Source organism: Mixophyes fleayi, chromosome 1, assembly GCF_038048845.1.
Source record: "Mixophyes fleayi isolate aMixFle1 chromosome 1, aMixFle1.hap1, whole genome shotgun sequence".
NCBI lineage: Eukaryota > Metazoa > Chordata > Amphibia > Anura > Limnodynastidae > Mixophyes > Mixophyes fleayi.
In genome coordinates this window covers 435091153-435106918 of record NC_134402.1, presented here as the reverse complement: position 1 = coordinate 435106918, position 15766 = coordinate 435091153, and the positions used below count along the sequence as shown (strand labels likewise).

The 15766-nt window shown below is 39.9% G+C and overlaps 1 protein-coding gene across 1 annotated transcript in view; it reads right to left on the bottom strand.

The window, feature by feature from the left end:
• Nucleotides 1-4022: 4022 nt before the first annotated feature.
• SLC45A2 (solute carrier family 45 member 2) overlaps nt 4023-15766 on the bottom strand; it is a 78403-nt gene continuing 66659 nt past the window's right edge. The window contains exon 8 of the mRNA XM_075184587.1: nt 4023-4248. Within this exon, the coding sequence (XP_075040688.1) occupies nt 4024-4248 (225 nt within the window). The 3' untranslated portion in view covers nt 4023. The remainder of the gene's footprint in view (nt 4249-15766) is intronic.

The following is a 15766-nucleotide window of genomic DNA, read 5'->3' as shown; positions in this document are numbered from 1 at the left end:
GAGAAGTGGATTGGATCAAGAGCATTTAGATGCTGTTGTGTGCATGTGGATTTGGGTGCAAGGGGGGAGCATGAGGTAAGGTGATGCTAAAGAAAAGAGGTTGTGGTCAGAGAGAGAGAAGGCTAAGTTGGATAAACTAGACATGGAGCAGAAGATAGAGAAGACCAGATCAATTACAATGTCAATTACAGTGTGGGTGGGAGATGTAGCCCACTGGAAGAAACAAAGCGAAAGAAGTTTTTTTTGTGGTAACAAACTGTGCAGTTGGTATCAGGAATGTTAAAATCACTTAATATAAGAGTAGGAAATTCAAAGTATATCAAATAAGTGAGTCAGACAGCAAAGTTGTTAAGGAATTGGGAATCTGGACGTGAGGGGGGAGGGGGTGACAAATGATAGCAACACACAGGTGGAGTTTAGAGAATAGATGATTTGTGTGGTCTTTGGAGAAAGAGGGATCCAGGGGTATGACTTTGAAGGTACAACATGGAGAAAGTAATAGTAATTGTATTGTTTATATAGCGTTTTTCTTCTCCCAATAGGACTCAAAACACTTTACATTATTTTCAGGTGAGGCAGCCTTATTGGATATTATCAGCTGCTGTCTTATGTAATCATTCATTGGTCCCTGCTCCATTAGAGCTTATAGTCTAAATTTCCTACCACAAAACATATGGGTCAATTTTTTTCACAAGCCAATTAAAAAAACAACAACATATTGGTAGGTATATTTTTGGACTGTGGGAGAAAACAAAAGTACCCAAAGGAAACCCATGCAAACACAGGAAGAACGTACAAACTCCACACAGATATGGCCCTAGTTGGAACCAAATCCATGATCCCATCCTTGTGAGGCAGCAGTGCAAACCACTGAGCCACCAATGCCCACTCCCTTGAACTTGTCTGTCTCCTGGTGTGGTAGTGTGGCTGAGGGAGAGTCCTCGATAGCAGAAAGCTGCAGGGGACATAGCGACATAGGAGGTAAGCCAGGTTTCTTTAATGCCAAGCAGTGGGATTTTAAAATGAATAGATCAGGTATGTGTGATAGTTTGTTTAAAACAGATCTGACTTTCCAGAATGCACAAGAGAAGAGGAGCGAGTGTAGTGGGGAGAGGTCGATAAACCTACTCCTCAAAGAAGAGAAAAATGGGCTCTTCTGTGTAGATTCAATATATACATTTAATATGAACACCGTACTCAAAAAGCCACCATAGATTACACCTGATAATGGAGATTGTAGCTCTTCTTTTATACATTCAACATAGAAAACCAAAGAAAAAAATAGAAAAGCGCACATCTCCTTTACCAAGCGAATTATACCATCTCAAATCAATCTTATTTAAAAGAAATGTATTCTTATTAAAACTATATATTATTTCCCTAAAAAACATATAACAGTTTATACACTAAAAAATTGTCTAATTATTTTTCAGGATAAAGCGTGCTTTGTTGTTCAAATAATGTCACTCTATACCTACAGTGCACTTGTAGGGTACCATATGATTGAATTGAGGTTCAAACATTATTAATTTGTTACTTGCACACACAAAGAGGATTTAAACAATATTGTCTCCTTGGATCCACTTTAGACTCTACTAGCTCATAGGAACTTTGTTTCATTGGAACTGAAGAAAAAGTGTATCCATTTTCCAGGGGTGAGGTTAAGAACTTGACTAACTCCAGCAGCAGCTGCAGGTGCCTCTATTCTCTTAGTAGCCTGGTAGGATATAGTTCCAGATATAGTAGCAATATAACATGTGTGACTCACTTGTTCCCAATGTAGAGAAAATAAATGGTAATAGATTCAAAGTATAGTACTTTAATCTCCACTTCAGTTGATTGTGCTGGTAGTTGAGCACGCTATCCTTACAACAATATATATATATATATATATATATATATATATACACACACACACACACACCATAATATATACACACACACACACACCATAGCATGTGGTTTCCTCAGAGATGTTGATAAGGTAGACGGAATTGGAAGTACAAAGTGGATGGAATGTTTTGGTGTGAAATGAGCAGCCTTGGCAAATAGTGAGGCTTGCACAGGGCTCAGGGTTGCTTGAGATGTCACCAGTAGACATGAGGAGGATCGGGATGAAATGATTTGTTGTTGTGCAGATTATTTCTGCTGGTGCAGGTCAGTAAGTGAGGTGAGCGGGAAACAAAAACGTTCACGGGTGCAGACTAGCAAAGAGCAAAGTACTGAGGGGAAATTAATGATGGGGAAAGGAGAAATAGGATACTATAGAGACAGAGAAGTTTGTAGAGAATTGTGATGAAAAAAAAGAGATGGAAAAATAGGTAAATTATGCATGATGGAGTGATGTGAAATATGTGGATTAGTTGTGCTCTGTATTGAAAGAGTGGAGAGGAACAATTGATCCAGGTAATACAGGGCAGAGGAAGAGGAGGAAGTTATTTTGCTACTCTCTTTGTTGGGGTAAGGCAGTTGTCAGCCTTTGCCTCTTGGACACATGGTCCAGGACACTGACAGTTGGTGTTACGGCTGATGGCTCTAACATGAACTCCTAGAACAGGTGGTAGAGGTCTTCACCTATAGCAGCCGCCTTTCCCGTAGAGCTTGTTATGCTTGCAGGTACTCGGATGCCCCGGGGTCTTAACTCTCAGGTAGTAGGAGCTTATATTCAGAGACCATATCACAGGAGGTATGAGAGGTAACTGGAGTCAGGAGTTTATCCAGGGACAGTCCAAGGGTTGTGGGTCCGTAGAAATCAGAATATCAGGGACAGGCCAAAAGGTCAGGGCTGGTAGCAAGCAAGGAAATCCGAATAACAAAGTTAAGGGCAGGGCAATAAGAGCTCAAACAGGGTTCAGAAACAAGCCAGGGGGTCACAAGAAGAATCAAATGCAAATGGACAGAGTATGCACAGAACTTGGAGCAGGTAAGCTAATGAGGAACACATATACTATAACCAGCAGGGAGGCTAAGCCCTCCCTGCCTTAAATAGTGAAACCTGCCAATCAGACATCAAGACATCAGCGATGTTTAGGCTGTCAGGGCAGCAGCCGCGACACGCCCCAATGTGAGATGAGTGGCGGCTCATAACAATTGCGCTTTGCAGGTCCGGCTGTGAACATAGATGCTTTATATTTGTAAGCATAGGATAATGTGGTAGGGCATAGAGCTGAACCAAATGGGCAGATTTCTCTAACTGCTGTCCACATGCCACCTACCATGTTCATTGGATTCTGCATTATCTATGAGAGAGTGAATCCTATTCAAGTTACCGACTTGCTTTACTGACCACTATACAGTAATATATGGTTTCAGTAGATAATGCTATGTCCCAATATTCTGAAAGCTCCAGGTGGTGGTGTCCAGCACTATCTTGATAATCCACACTTGGTTCATGACACATCATGTCACATTGCAAATCCATGCACTTACCTGCAAAACTGGGCACATTTGTGCAAATGTACACATTCAACAGAAAAAAAGTATATATACTCTTTTGAAAAGTAGTCTTAGTGGCCACATTATCCCCTATAATTATATTGCCTATGGTTTATTCCTCAGTAATATTATGGCAATGCTGTATGAAGGAGATGTACAAATGTTTATTTCTCAAAATCCCAAACTAAATCAAGACCTTCAACCTGTCAAATGCATTTTAACCAACTATGGCAAAAAGGCGTAATCACTTATCAGATTCTCATTACCAGGATGAGAGTTCCTATTGTATTCATTTTTATGACTCAGTCACGTCCATGTGAAAGCAAGTTTAAAATAATTGGGCCAAAACTAAGCTGTTGCCAGCTCAATAATTAGAATGCCGTTAGTACTAAACCACGACCATTAGAATGTTCACAACAGTGAACTGCAACTGGATCACCAACAAAATACATGCGTGAAATGTGCTGCTATACAAATGTTCATACATCCAAGCATACAAATGTTACAAATGTTCATACATCCAAGTAGTTTGATATGATTTGTGATTGAAAAAAAACAAAGGACTCAAAGTAGAACGGATTTTTTTTTTTATTGAACATATCGGACAAACACTGCAACAAAACAGCAACCAATCAGTGACACAGTAGAGGCAAAGAGGACAACAACGACCACACTCCCAGCAAGACTGACCAAGAATCCAAGACCACCTCCAACAATAATCTGAGCCAGTTGTACCATGCAGGTAAGAGCAGCACAATCTACTCCTTTTCCTCTGTTATCGTTATTCTTTTTGTCATCCAAAGGTGTTTCAGTCTGAAAATCAAAAAGCGAGAAAGCACCATAATTGTAACTTATGTCAAACATAATTATGATGGAGAAATAATATTGTTGCAAACTGGTTACAAACACTAAGGGCTATATCTTGCATTAGGCATCCAAGGCTTTTGACTATAGAGCAACTTCGACTGAAGGTGAAGCTGCTGCTTTCGTGTTAATATTCTTTTCAGCTTTCTGAATTCTTGAATAAAACCCAAGGGGATAATACAGTTCTAGATGACGGCTGCCCTTAACCTGACACTTTTCATTTCAACTATGTCAAAAAATTATGTTGACCCTTTGAAAATTCTATACTCAAATTGATGGAAAATTATTATCTCACTATTTGCACATAGAGTACATTGAGCCACAAATTCATATATTTATGCAGGCATCATGTATTTAGGCTTTCCCCAATTTCACTCAACACAGAAGACAGGGGTCACCCTGTTTCGGTGGATTCATTCTTATTATAGGTTACCAGGGTTTCCCAAACCCAGTCCTCAGGGCTCCCCAACAGTGCAGGTTTTCCGGATCACATGTGACATAATTAGGACCACCTGTGGATCTGTTACAATGTGTCAGTCAGTAATGAATACACCTGTGCTCCAGCAAGGAGATATGGAAAACCTGCACTGTTAGGGAGCCCTGAGGACTGGGTTTGGGAAACCCTGGGTTAGACAATCAAAAACCTTAAAGTCCTTAAATACAGAAGTTGCTTTTACTCCTTGAAAGATAAACATTTCCTATTTTCCTTTACATGATTCAAAAAGAATACTACATACATTGAAAATGTTTAGAACTGTACATTGAAAAGAAGGAGGGATGGATTAACATTTGTATAATTGTAAACATATTATGTAGCATCTTCCCCGTCAGATAATGTTTATTCACTCACATTAGCCCCTGTGGAGCTTACAATCTAGTTTTCCTATCACAGACACACAAACAAATGTAAATAATCGATTGAAGCTTGATTTGATTTGAAGCTTGTTTTGATTTGAAGCTTGATTTGATTTGAAGCTTGATTTGATTTGAAGCTTGATTTGATTTGAAGCTTGATTTGATTTGAAGCTGGGACCCCCTCCCCAATGCTCGAAGCAACAATAATAACAAGTGCGCCATCATGCTGCCCATAATTTTAGATTACTTATGAAATAGAAGAGATAAATGGAGAAAAATTAACTCAACTAATCATAGGCCATGGCCCCAACAACATTTTTTGCAGACTGAGGGGTATATTTACTAAACTGCGGGTTTGAAAAAGTGGAGATGTTGCCTATAGCAACCAATCAGATTCTATTTATTATTTATTTAGTACATTCTACAAAATGACAGCTAGAATCTGATTGGTTGCTATAGGAACATCTCCACTTTTTCAAACCCGCAGTTTAGTAAATATACCCCTGCTGGTAACCTTTTTTCTTTAAGAAACTGGCCTTATTATTTGATGCACTTGGTCTCATGACAGCCACCGCCCTGCTCCCTTGTCTCCATGCTCCATCAATCCGCATCTCTACGCTATTGTTTGGTGTATATGCACGTGAATGCCTGACATAGAAATACTGCTGCGTTTTGAATTGGACGTCTCGAGTTATGTGTAAATACCTGCTACAGATGACATTTAGTGCAACAGAATTTTTATGCCAAATGTTTCAAGTTCTAAATCTAAAAGTTGCTTCAATCTGGACATTAACTATTAAAACATATTTACATAAAGAAGGTATAATAGAAAGCACTCTTGGGATTTAATTTTTGTAGTGGCCTAGCTGGTGTTGCTTTATAAAAGGAATAAAACAACACTCGATCGCTACAGAAATGAAGTCCCAGGAGTGCTTTATTTTATTCTTTTTCAACATTAATGGCCATCACCATTTGAGACACAACTGGGTAGAAATCACGGAAAGAGAGTGCCCTTTTCCATTGTTGTGTATAATATATATATCATATTAATACATTACTGTTGTAGTATAAGGTGGCCATTAAAGTTCTCAGCACGCACTTTATTCAACACCGCTCACACTGTAAAAAAACTTAAGAAATACAAAACTCAAGTTGTTCATGAAAACCAGACTCGCATCCGCATTTGAACAACACCTGCACACAAAAAGACATTCTGGTGGCATGTGTATGGCCCATTGATTAAAAATGTTAATTTCATTACAATATTAATAGCTTCCACAGAATGTAGATTAAAGTTAAATTCTATTATATAGAAGTACTCTCCATGTAGTCTTGCTTGGTCTTTAGGCCAAACAACGTGGGCCTGATTCATCTTCAATCGTAATGTGAACACTCTGTATAACTGTTACTGCAAGATACACGTATGTATATGTGCAATATAAAGTTGCAAAAAAAAAGCATGCGCAATAATTTATGAAATAAATGACAAAGTAATAACACTATAATAATTAATAAAAATGTGTTTTAAGAAAAATAAAAAAAAATAAACATGGAATATACAGTATAAACCAGGATGCTCTTAATGCATACTGGTCATAAAATAATTTTTTCTCTTACTTGCTATCTAGTAGCATGTATACGTGTAGTCACCACTATCAGTCGGCACCTACACTTGCCCTCTATCTGGTGCAGATGATACAGCTAAACTACACATTCATAAAAGAAATGGCTGCATCCTCTTTAGCATGCCCTTGGCACGACCTTACTGTACATAGCTACGATCACCCGCTCCTTCCCTCCCGTCAAGTCATAGGCAGTAGTAAGTCAAAGCCTACCAGCCATCCACCTAACATTCTCCATCCTTGTTCTCCTCACCTCCCACTTCGCTCTCTCCTCTTGATCCCCTTCACTGACTCCTCTCGTGTCTGCTGTCGTTTCCCCTCCCTTAAGTATGTAAGCTCCTACGAGTATGGCCCTCTTCCCTTCCGTGTCAATAGCATTTCTTCTTCTCCAACGTCACTATACTTGTTATAATTGGAGCTATTGGAGTCTTGGTTTTACTTGTTTTGCTCTGTATCGTTGTACCCTGTTTTGGTCTGCTGTTTTTTATATTTTGTACGGAGCTGCAGAAAACTTGTGGCGCCATATAATAATAATAATAATAATAATTTGCGTTCAGACATAAATTGCCAGCAATTGCGTTCATTCGTGTGAGGTCCTTTGTCCGAGCCTGTACAGAGCAATTTCATGCAAGATACGGCACGCAAACAGACTTACGTCTGAAGGTGACTCAAGCCCTATGTCTCTATTTTGTAGATCACACACTTTACCAATATTTTCAACGTATTTAAGTACACATTAAAACAGCATTAGCAGCGCAGTAGTAGTGTACATGTGTTGGCTTATCGTTCACAGAGTTTAACAACACCATTATCGATAGCTCTATCAAAATTGTGTTACTGGAACAGAATTCACTTCTAAAAATTGATCTTTTGTAGTTCTAATAAAGATTACATATAGTACACTGATCAAAACCTCTGTCCTGACTGGTGGTACAAACTCCGTGGTTCGGAGAACCTGGCCCTGAAAAATTATATGTACACATCAGTGCTCAAGGTGTGTGATATGTGCTCCACTGGATGTTTTTTGCATGCTCTACAGGATGTGCAAAACATGTGAGAATAACAATAACACAACTTGCACCAAGTAGTAATCGGATCTTATGAGAGAAGCATTGCACAAACCACGTTAATGACCTTTTTGGGAGCTTCGGCTATCTGCATCAGTGCTACCAGGCACAGCCAACCAGGACTCCAAACAGCACACCAGGAAAGAGGAGGGAGTTACTCCTCCAACCTCTGGGCAGCACCCCCTCTCTCCGATTGGACAACACCAACCACACAACAAACCAGGGGGTAAATGTATCAAGCTGCGAGTTTCCGGCAGGTTGGAAAAGTGGAGATGTTGCCTATAACAACCAATCAGATTCTAATTTTTTTATAGAATGTACTAAATAATATTTAGTTTCTACTGCCCCCCTGGCAATATCCCGTGTTTTAGAACCCAGGATATTGCGGTGTCACAGAGCATCCCAGCTCATCAGACCCCGTTCACACTGCACATTGGACCGGGGAAATTCCCTGGTCAACCCTGTTCATACTGAACCCGGGTCTGACCTGGCAATAAGTGTGAGTCATCACAAGAGAAGCTTTGATTGGGGGGATTAGGGATGCTAATCAGCCAATCGGCTCCTTTCTGTGAGACCCAGGTAGCTGCAAGGAACCCCGTTCACACTGAGCCACGACCTGGGTCGTCGGGGTGAGCCCTGGCAATATCCTGGGTTTTTAGGGCAGTGAGAATGGGGAATAAGTGATAGCTAGAATCTGATTAGTTGCTATAGACAAGTCTCCACTTTTCAAACCCGCAGCTTGAGACTTTTAATTCTTGGGGGTAAATGTAAGTGGACATAATGGATTCCATATATTTACTATATATTGACACACATTTTCCTACGGTCACCCTTCCTCCCACATTCTGACAGGTAAAAGCTTTTTCAATTTGAAATTACATTACATAAAAAATATGTTGGATACTTCTGACTGTAAGTCTGTCTAAAGCTGAGGGACTGTCTGAGGAAATAACTGAGGAAGAGGTTAAATTTGCTCTTAGCTCACAGAAACCTTCTAAGGCACCAGGCCCGGATGGTCTAACTAGGGCGTATTATAAAACATTTGCACCTTAAGCTACTCCCCAAGCTCACTACCTAATTCAATGCAATACTACACGGTGACTCTTTTCACCCTGATTCTACCTCATCCATTATTATAGTTATACCTAAACCAGGCAAGGACCACACTAATTGTGCAAACTTTTGTCCTATCTCCCTTCTTAACACAGACATCAAACTCTTCGCCAAAATCCTAGCTAATAGATTGAATGGAGTCCTGGCTGATCTCATAGATCCTGATCAGGTGGGATTTATTCCTAACAGGCAGGCTCCTGGTAACATGCACATAGTAATAGACTTAGTTCACTATGTTAATTCAGTCAAACTTCCCTCGTTGCTCCTGGCCTTGCCTTTGATAGGGTATCTTGGCCCTTTACCTTCTCCGCGTTAGAGACATTTGGTCTTTGAGGTCATTTTTTACAAGCCATAAGCTTTATACACAAGTCCCACCTCACGGGTCATGACCAACGGTCAGGTCTCCAATCACATCCAGCTACACAATGGCACGAGGCAAAGCTGTCCATTATCCCCACTACTGTTCGCCCTTTGCATTGAACCTTTGGCAGCCAAAATACGCCTTAATCCAGACATTTCAGGCATTCCCCTGGGTTCTGCACATTATAAAATCTCCCTTTTTGGAGACGATGTCTTGCTTACATTGACTAACCCAACTGTTTCGCTCCCGAACCTAATGTTAGAACTCACAAATTTTGGTAAGCTTTCAGGTTATAAAATGAATGACTCCAAATCCGAAGCGTTGCCCCTTCATATACAATCCACGTACAACCAGAGAAGCTCTACAACTGTCCTACAACTACCAGTGGCGCCCTCACTCAATCAGATATTTGGGGATACACATCACCAAACACTTTTTAGGACTATATAAATCAAATTATTTTTCCTTACTAACAAATATTCAACAAGACTTATCCAAATGGGAACCTATGTACATATCCTGGGTAGGCAGAATTCAAGTTATCAAAATGAATATTCTCCCCCGCCCACTTTACTTATTTCAGACATTCCCAGTACCAATTCCCCAAAAAACTCTAATATCTCTTCAGTCGACCTGCAATCGCTTTATATGGCAGGGAAAAAAACCCAGACTAAGCAGGTCCCTACTGGCTAAGCCCAAAGAGGCTGGAGGCCTTGGCCTTCCGTTACTATATGAATAGCATCTGGCCACGCAAATGAGTAATGGTATCTCTTGGCATCTCAAACCTGGCCTTAAAAAGTGGGTGGACATTGAAAATGCTCTGACCCCAAATGCACCCGTACATCACCTGCCATGGCTTCCCAAAGCCTGTAGACCTGCCTCAGCCTACTCTTGCCCCTCAATTTCCTTTACACTAAATACATGGGATTCGGCTAATAAAAGATATAGCCTGGCTCCTTACCCATCTCCCTTGACACCTATATGGACTCATCCATTATTTCCACCAGGTAGGTCAGAAGCGATATCTGGTTGGTGGCGAACGCATAAGATTGAGCACTTTTTACATATTATGGGGGAAACTGCCCCAGTCTCATTTGAAGAAATATGACATAAATGCCACCCACCCCCTCCAATACATTTTCAATACATCCAAATTTGGAACTTTATACAATCACAAACCCGATCTACTAGACTTCGTAGAATTTCCTAATTTGAACAACACTGTACATATTCTGTAGGCTGCAGAGGTAATATCTCAATTATGTATCGCATGCTCACAGCTCCATCTGACCAAATTCTCGAGCCTCATGAAGAGGCATGGCAGCGTGACCTGAGGGTTTTCTGGACAGCGAGGAGTGGCCCATTATACAAACGAGAACAGCGAAGGTTTCCATTAAAGCAGGTATACAAGAAAATTGTTATAAAATATACACGCGTTGGTACCTGGTTCCAGAAAAGCTGCACCGTATGTATCCAGCGGTATCAACCTTTTTGCACATCTGGTGGGATTGCCCTGTCATTCAAACTTTTTGGAATCTTACCCTGGCTATAGTATGCAAAGCAACCGGTATTAAAGTCACCAAGGCGCCTGCTCAGATATTACTAAATCAACCCATCCCTGATACAAGTAAAGCCGATAACTGTCTAACTGCACATATTTATCAGGCATCCAAGTTACTCATTGCAAGAGCCTGGAAGCAACCCACTGCACCATTCAAAATAGAACTGCTTAATCGCATCTGGTTTATTTCCTTTATGGAACATATTACCGCCCTACTGAACAACACTGTACCAAAATTTTGGGAAGTATGGAGACCTTGGTTTAACTGGCAACAATCCTCTATCCCGGGAAATACCCGATTTAAAAATAAAATAAAAAAATTAACATTCCTCCCCTGCTCCTCCCTCTCCTCCTCCCGCCCCTTCAAAAATAAGTAACATAAAATCAACGCTTCATTATGACTGTTTTTCATTTTTATTTTTTTTTCACTCAGATGTTTGCAGTCCTTCGGTGACGTTGTTGTTGTTATTCAACACTGTTATATTTTTTCTCTGTTTTAGCTGATATATGTTACTCTATCATCTGAAATCTAATCATCTGTTTTTGCGGTTTCAAAATAAAAATTAAAAAAAAAAAAAATGTTGGATAACCTTGCGTAATTTAATATATTTCATATTAGACTATATAGTGTTAAAAAGCATATAAAAATAATCTCACACTATCAAGATCCCTGGAGCCCCCATCCACTCACTTCGCATTTCCATACAAGCACTTCTAAATTCCCAGTTCGACCACTGGTACACACAGCATACAAAATGGTGTGTGCCAAAACAGAACTATAGCAAATTAACCCAGATATAGACAAGAACACCAGCTCCTGCATAACAATATACGTTTGTCATGCTGAGAAATGCCTATTTACCCACATTTCTCTGTATTTAAACATCAGTCTAATGGTTTTACCTCTAGCGGCAAATATAACGCGTTTTCTTTAACTGTACAAATACCAATATGACCACTGTCTGCATTTATCACAAAAATACTATACAGAAAGAGAGGTGTACACAGCAATGGCGCACGCAGGGGGGGTTTCTGGTTCCCCAGAAACCCCTCCCCTCCGGGAACCAACGGTACTCCACAGCAGCCGCGGCGCTGTCAAAGAAGCATCCGCGGCAGTGCTGTATTGTAGTATAATACAGCACTGCCGCGGATGCTTCTTAACAGTGCCGCGGCTGCTGTAGAATTCAGACTCGCTGAAATGGAGCTGCTGCTGCTCTCTCTCGCTCTATTTTTTTACCCCGGGGGGGTTGAAACCCCCCCTTCTAAATCCTGCGTTCGCCTCTACACAGCATATCATATTCTTCGTAGGTGAAGGGTTTTATCACAGCATGATATTTAGAAATAGAAAATGTAAGTATGAGACTAGAGAAATGAGGGAGAATGAGCCCTCAGGGAGATAATAAACAAAAGCAGTAAATATTAGGATAAGGAACGTAAAATGATAGGGACAGTAGGCTTTTGCCATGGAGTTAAAAGCAGGGACTTTTGAAAAATTGCACAAAGCATTTCATAAAAACGAAAAATGAAGAACATTATATTTTGTCGTATGATCTGCTAAGCACATTTAAAAAAAATTTGGGGAGTTTTTAGCCATCTTTTAAAACAAAGCTTTCTAGTCCCTAATGTGTAGTGATGCCGCGAGAGATAAATGGCAGCTGAGAGACTTGAGAAGTTTTTCCATTTTACAGTATAATTCCGCATGGTCTCATTATACAGATTATAAAAGATAAAGGGGCCATGATTTACACAAAATAAAAATATACATTAGTTTAAGTATTAATATCATATTGTATTAAAGGATAGAATTATATATATATATATATTTAATGTAAAGCTGTGACGCAGGTAATAACTAGAAGGAATTCTGAGAATTACAGCTCCTTCATGCTGGAAATGTTGGCCCTCGTATGGGCAGTGACAAAAAAATTTGCAGCATATATCACTGTCTTTACTTTTAGCGTATTGGCCACTTAGAAACAGCCAAGCATAGAGCGATAGTACCAAGGTGGAGGCATGTTCTTGTCCTAGGCTCCCTGTCTAGTTAAACTTTCAGGAGGAATGAAAAATTGAAGGGTTTGAAATTCCTGTGTGTCAGACTATGTGAGCAACCCTCATACCAGGTTGCATAGGATAGCTTAGAGCAGAGGTCAGGAAACTTTTTTACCTTTTACCTCCAAATTTATTTAGCTACGCCGACGTTACCCCCTTGATTTGAAAGGAAGGAATTCATATATTATTAATTATTGGGGCATTTTGACGTCAGAGCAATTTGGATACAGTTTTCAGCGTCCAATCGATTTTTCTGCTTTGTTTTTATGAGTGGAAAATCCTTGTTCGCAAAGGTAGGTTGACGGCTGCTCATGTGCAATGTTGAATGCCTTTGCAGCTGTTGACATCCAAAAATATGATAGATCTGCTTTGTTTTCAAATGCAATACGTGCTTCATTATTGCATCGAAGCTCAAGAAGTGCCTCTGCCAACCCTTGAGGCTCTTCTGGTACAACAGCAATTTCACATTTAAAGGGGTCTACAATCCAACTGACAGCATGTGAATCGGCAGCATTACCCCCAGGAATTTAATTTTTACCCCATTTGGGGTAATTTACCCCTTTTCCCTGACCACTGGCTTAGAAAAAGGCAACACATTTGTTGAGAAGTCACAATGGAACAAATAAACCGTTCCTTCTAGTTTTTATCCACCAAAGATCTTACCACAGTTAAAGGCATTTTGGGAGAAATGTATCCAATCATATCGATGCCCACAGGGATTTCACTTTTCAGAATTAGAGTTAGCAGAGGTTAGAAAGAAACTACAGCAAGTACACTCGCAAAATTTTCATATAAACAGAGAATGGATGGCAAGTGAAAGACCTTTCCCGAAATGACACTTGGTGGATACAACGTTCATAGTCAATGTAGTGCAGAAAATGTTGAAACGCTTGACAATACCAGTCACATATACCCAAAACACCATTTTCTGCTTTTCCATATAGTCACCCATTGTTGTAGTCTTAACAAGGGGAGCCTGTGTACAAAGTCGTGATAGGAGCTTTAATACTGATGGAACAAAAGAAGAAAGGCCAAGTTTGTGCAGTGGTGCTGGAAAGAGAAACTTTGTTTGTGGTTTTAAAAGGCCGGATTCCAGTAAGACAGGTGAATTTGCCAAACCAATCAGTAAGGATTCCATAAAATTGCATTAGTCCAAACTTAACCAGATTAGATATTGTCCAACAAATATCTGGAAGAAAACCTGGCCAATAACATGACAGTGAGTGTGAGGACACATTAAGTGAATGGTGAAGGATAGACCTGCATTGACGAAGGAGTAAACTGGTCAACAAAGCAGACAGAAAGGCTTCTTGCAACATGAGGGAGACTACGAGTGCTAGCAACTTTCCACCAGAAACAATATTAATAAAAATGTATTTATAAAGCACCTTTCTCCCAGAGAGAGGTAGAAAACAATTCCCCTACTACTATAAGATGTACAAAGGATGCTAAAGCTGGATAGTAAGATCTTTCATGAAACTTCAAGTCCATGGGCTGCACCAATAGTATTGGTCTGGAAGACAGATAGCAACTAACAGTTTTATGTAAATTAACACAATTTAATTGGCAGTACTTATCACGATGTTGTTTCATTGTCAAGGGTAGCGGAGTCATTGGCAGCACTTCAAAAAGCCAAATATTTCTTAACATCTGATTTGGTCAAGGGTTATTGGCAGTTAATGATATAATCCCATGGGTGACACAAATGCTGTCATCTGCTTGTCTTGGAGTTCTAAGACTTTGATCAAATGCCATTTGGCCTCACCAGTGTTTCAGGGGCATTCAAACGAATGATGGAGCAATGCCTAGGAGACCATAATTACTATACTGTGCTAAATATCTAAGTGATGTTATAGTGTGTTCAAAAGACCTTTGAAACATTTTTCTCTTGTTTTCAATCAATTACAAAAACATGTCTTACAGCTTAACCATCAACATGCCACTTCCTACAAGATTAGGTTTGATATTTAGGTCACAGTAAGTGCACCAGAAAACAAAAGCTGTTAGCAGCTGTGAGGTAGACAAGGAGGCAGAGCAAGCAGTGTATGGTAAGGTACCAGGCCGTGGTCAGGGTAGGTGGCTACACTAAAAGCTCTAGTGATTAGCTGCAGTTCAATTATTACCATCTATTACTGCGCTAATAGAACGGCAGCTAGCGAGTTGCCTAGGCAACCCATAGCTGAAGCAATGTCGCCCTCGGATGAAGACCTCTTGTCGAACGTACGGTGCGTCATGGGGTTCTGAATTAATTTGGAATGGATGGAGCGGACAATGGAATGGAGGGAGCGGAGACATCAATGGCTCCAGTTCCCCGGTGGTAACGTACAGGATTTCCAATTGTTTTGTATATTTACATGGTCTTATGGTTTTTATCCAGTATTTAGAATTTTACTGAAGCTGTTGAAGAAAAGGTTTAGGGCCTGATTCATTAAGGATCTTAACTTAAGAAACTTCTTATTTAAGTCTCCTGGACAAACCATGTTACAATGCAAGGGGTGCAAATTAATATTCTGTTTTGCCCTGAGATGTTTTCTACCAAAGTTACAACTATAAAAGTTCAACTTAATGTCTCAATTTATCTGTGCTATTGATTTTGAACCCTGCTGTGGAGTGCAGGCTTCCTAGGCAATATCAGAAACATTGCACATTGATGACTTATTTTAATTGTTTGCAGCCCGGTGAACAGTCATTGACAGACAGGAAAACAATAGTAACAAAAGCTAAAACAAAAAACTACACAATAAAATGTTAAAAGATCTAAACTTTTCTGCAAAATGCTATCCATGCAAAGTAACAAAAAAGCAAATAATTTTAAGCTAAGGGTTATGTTTAAACAAAC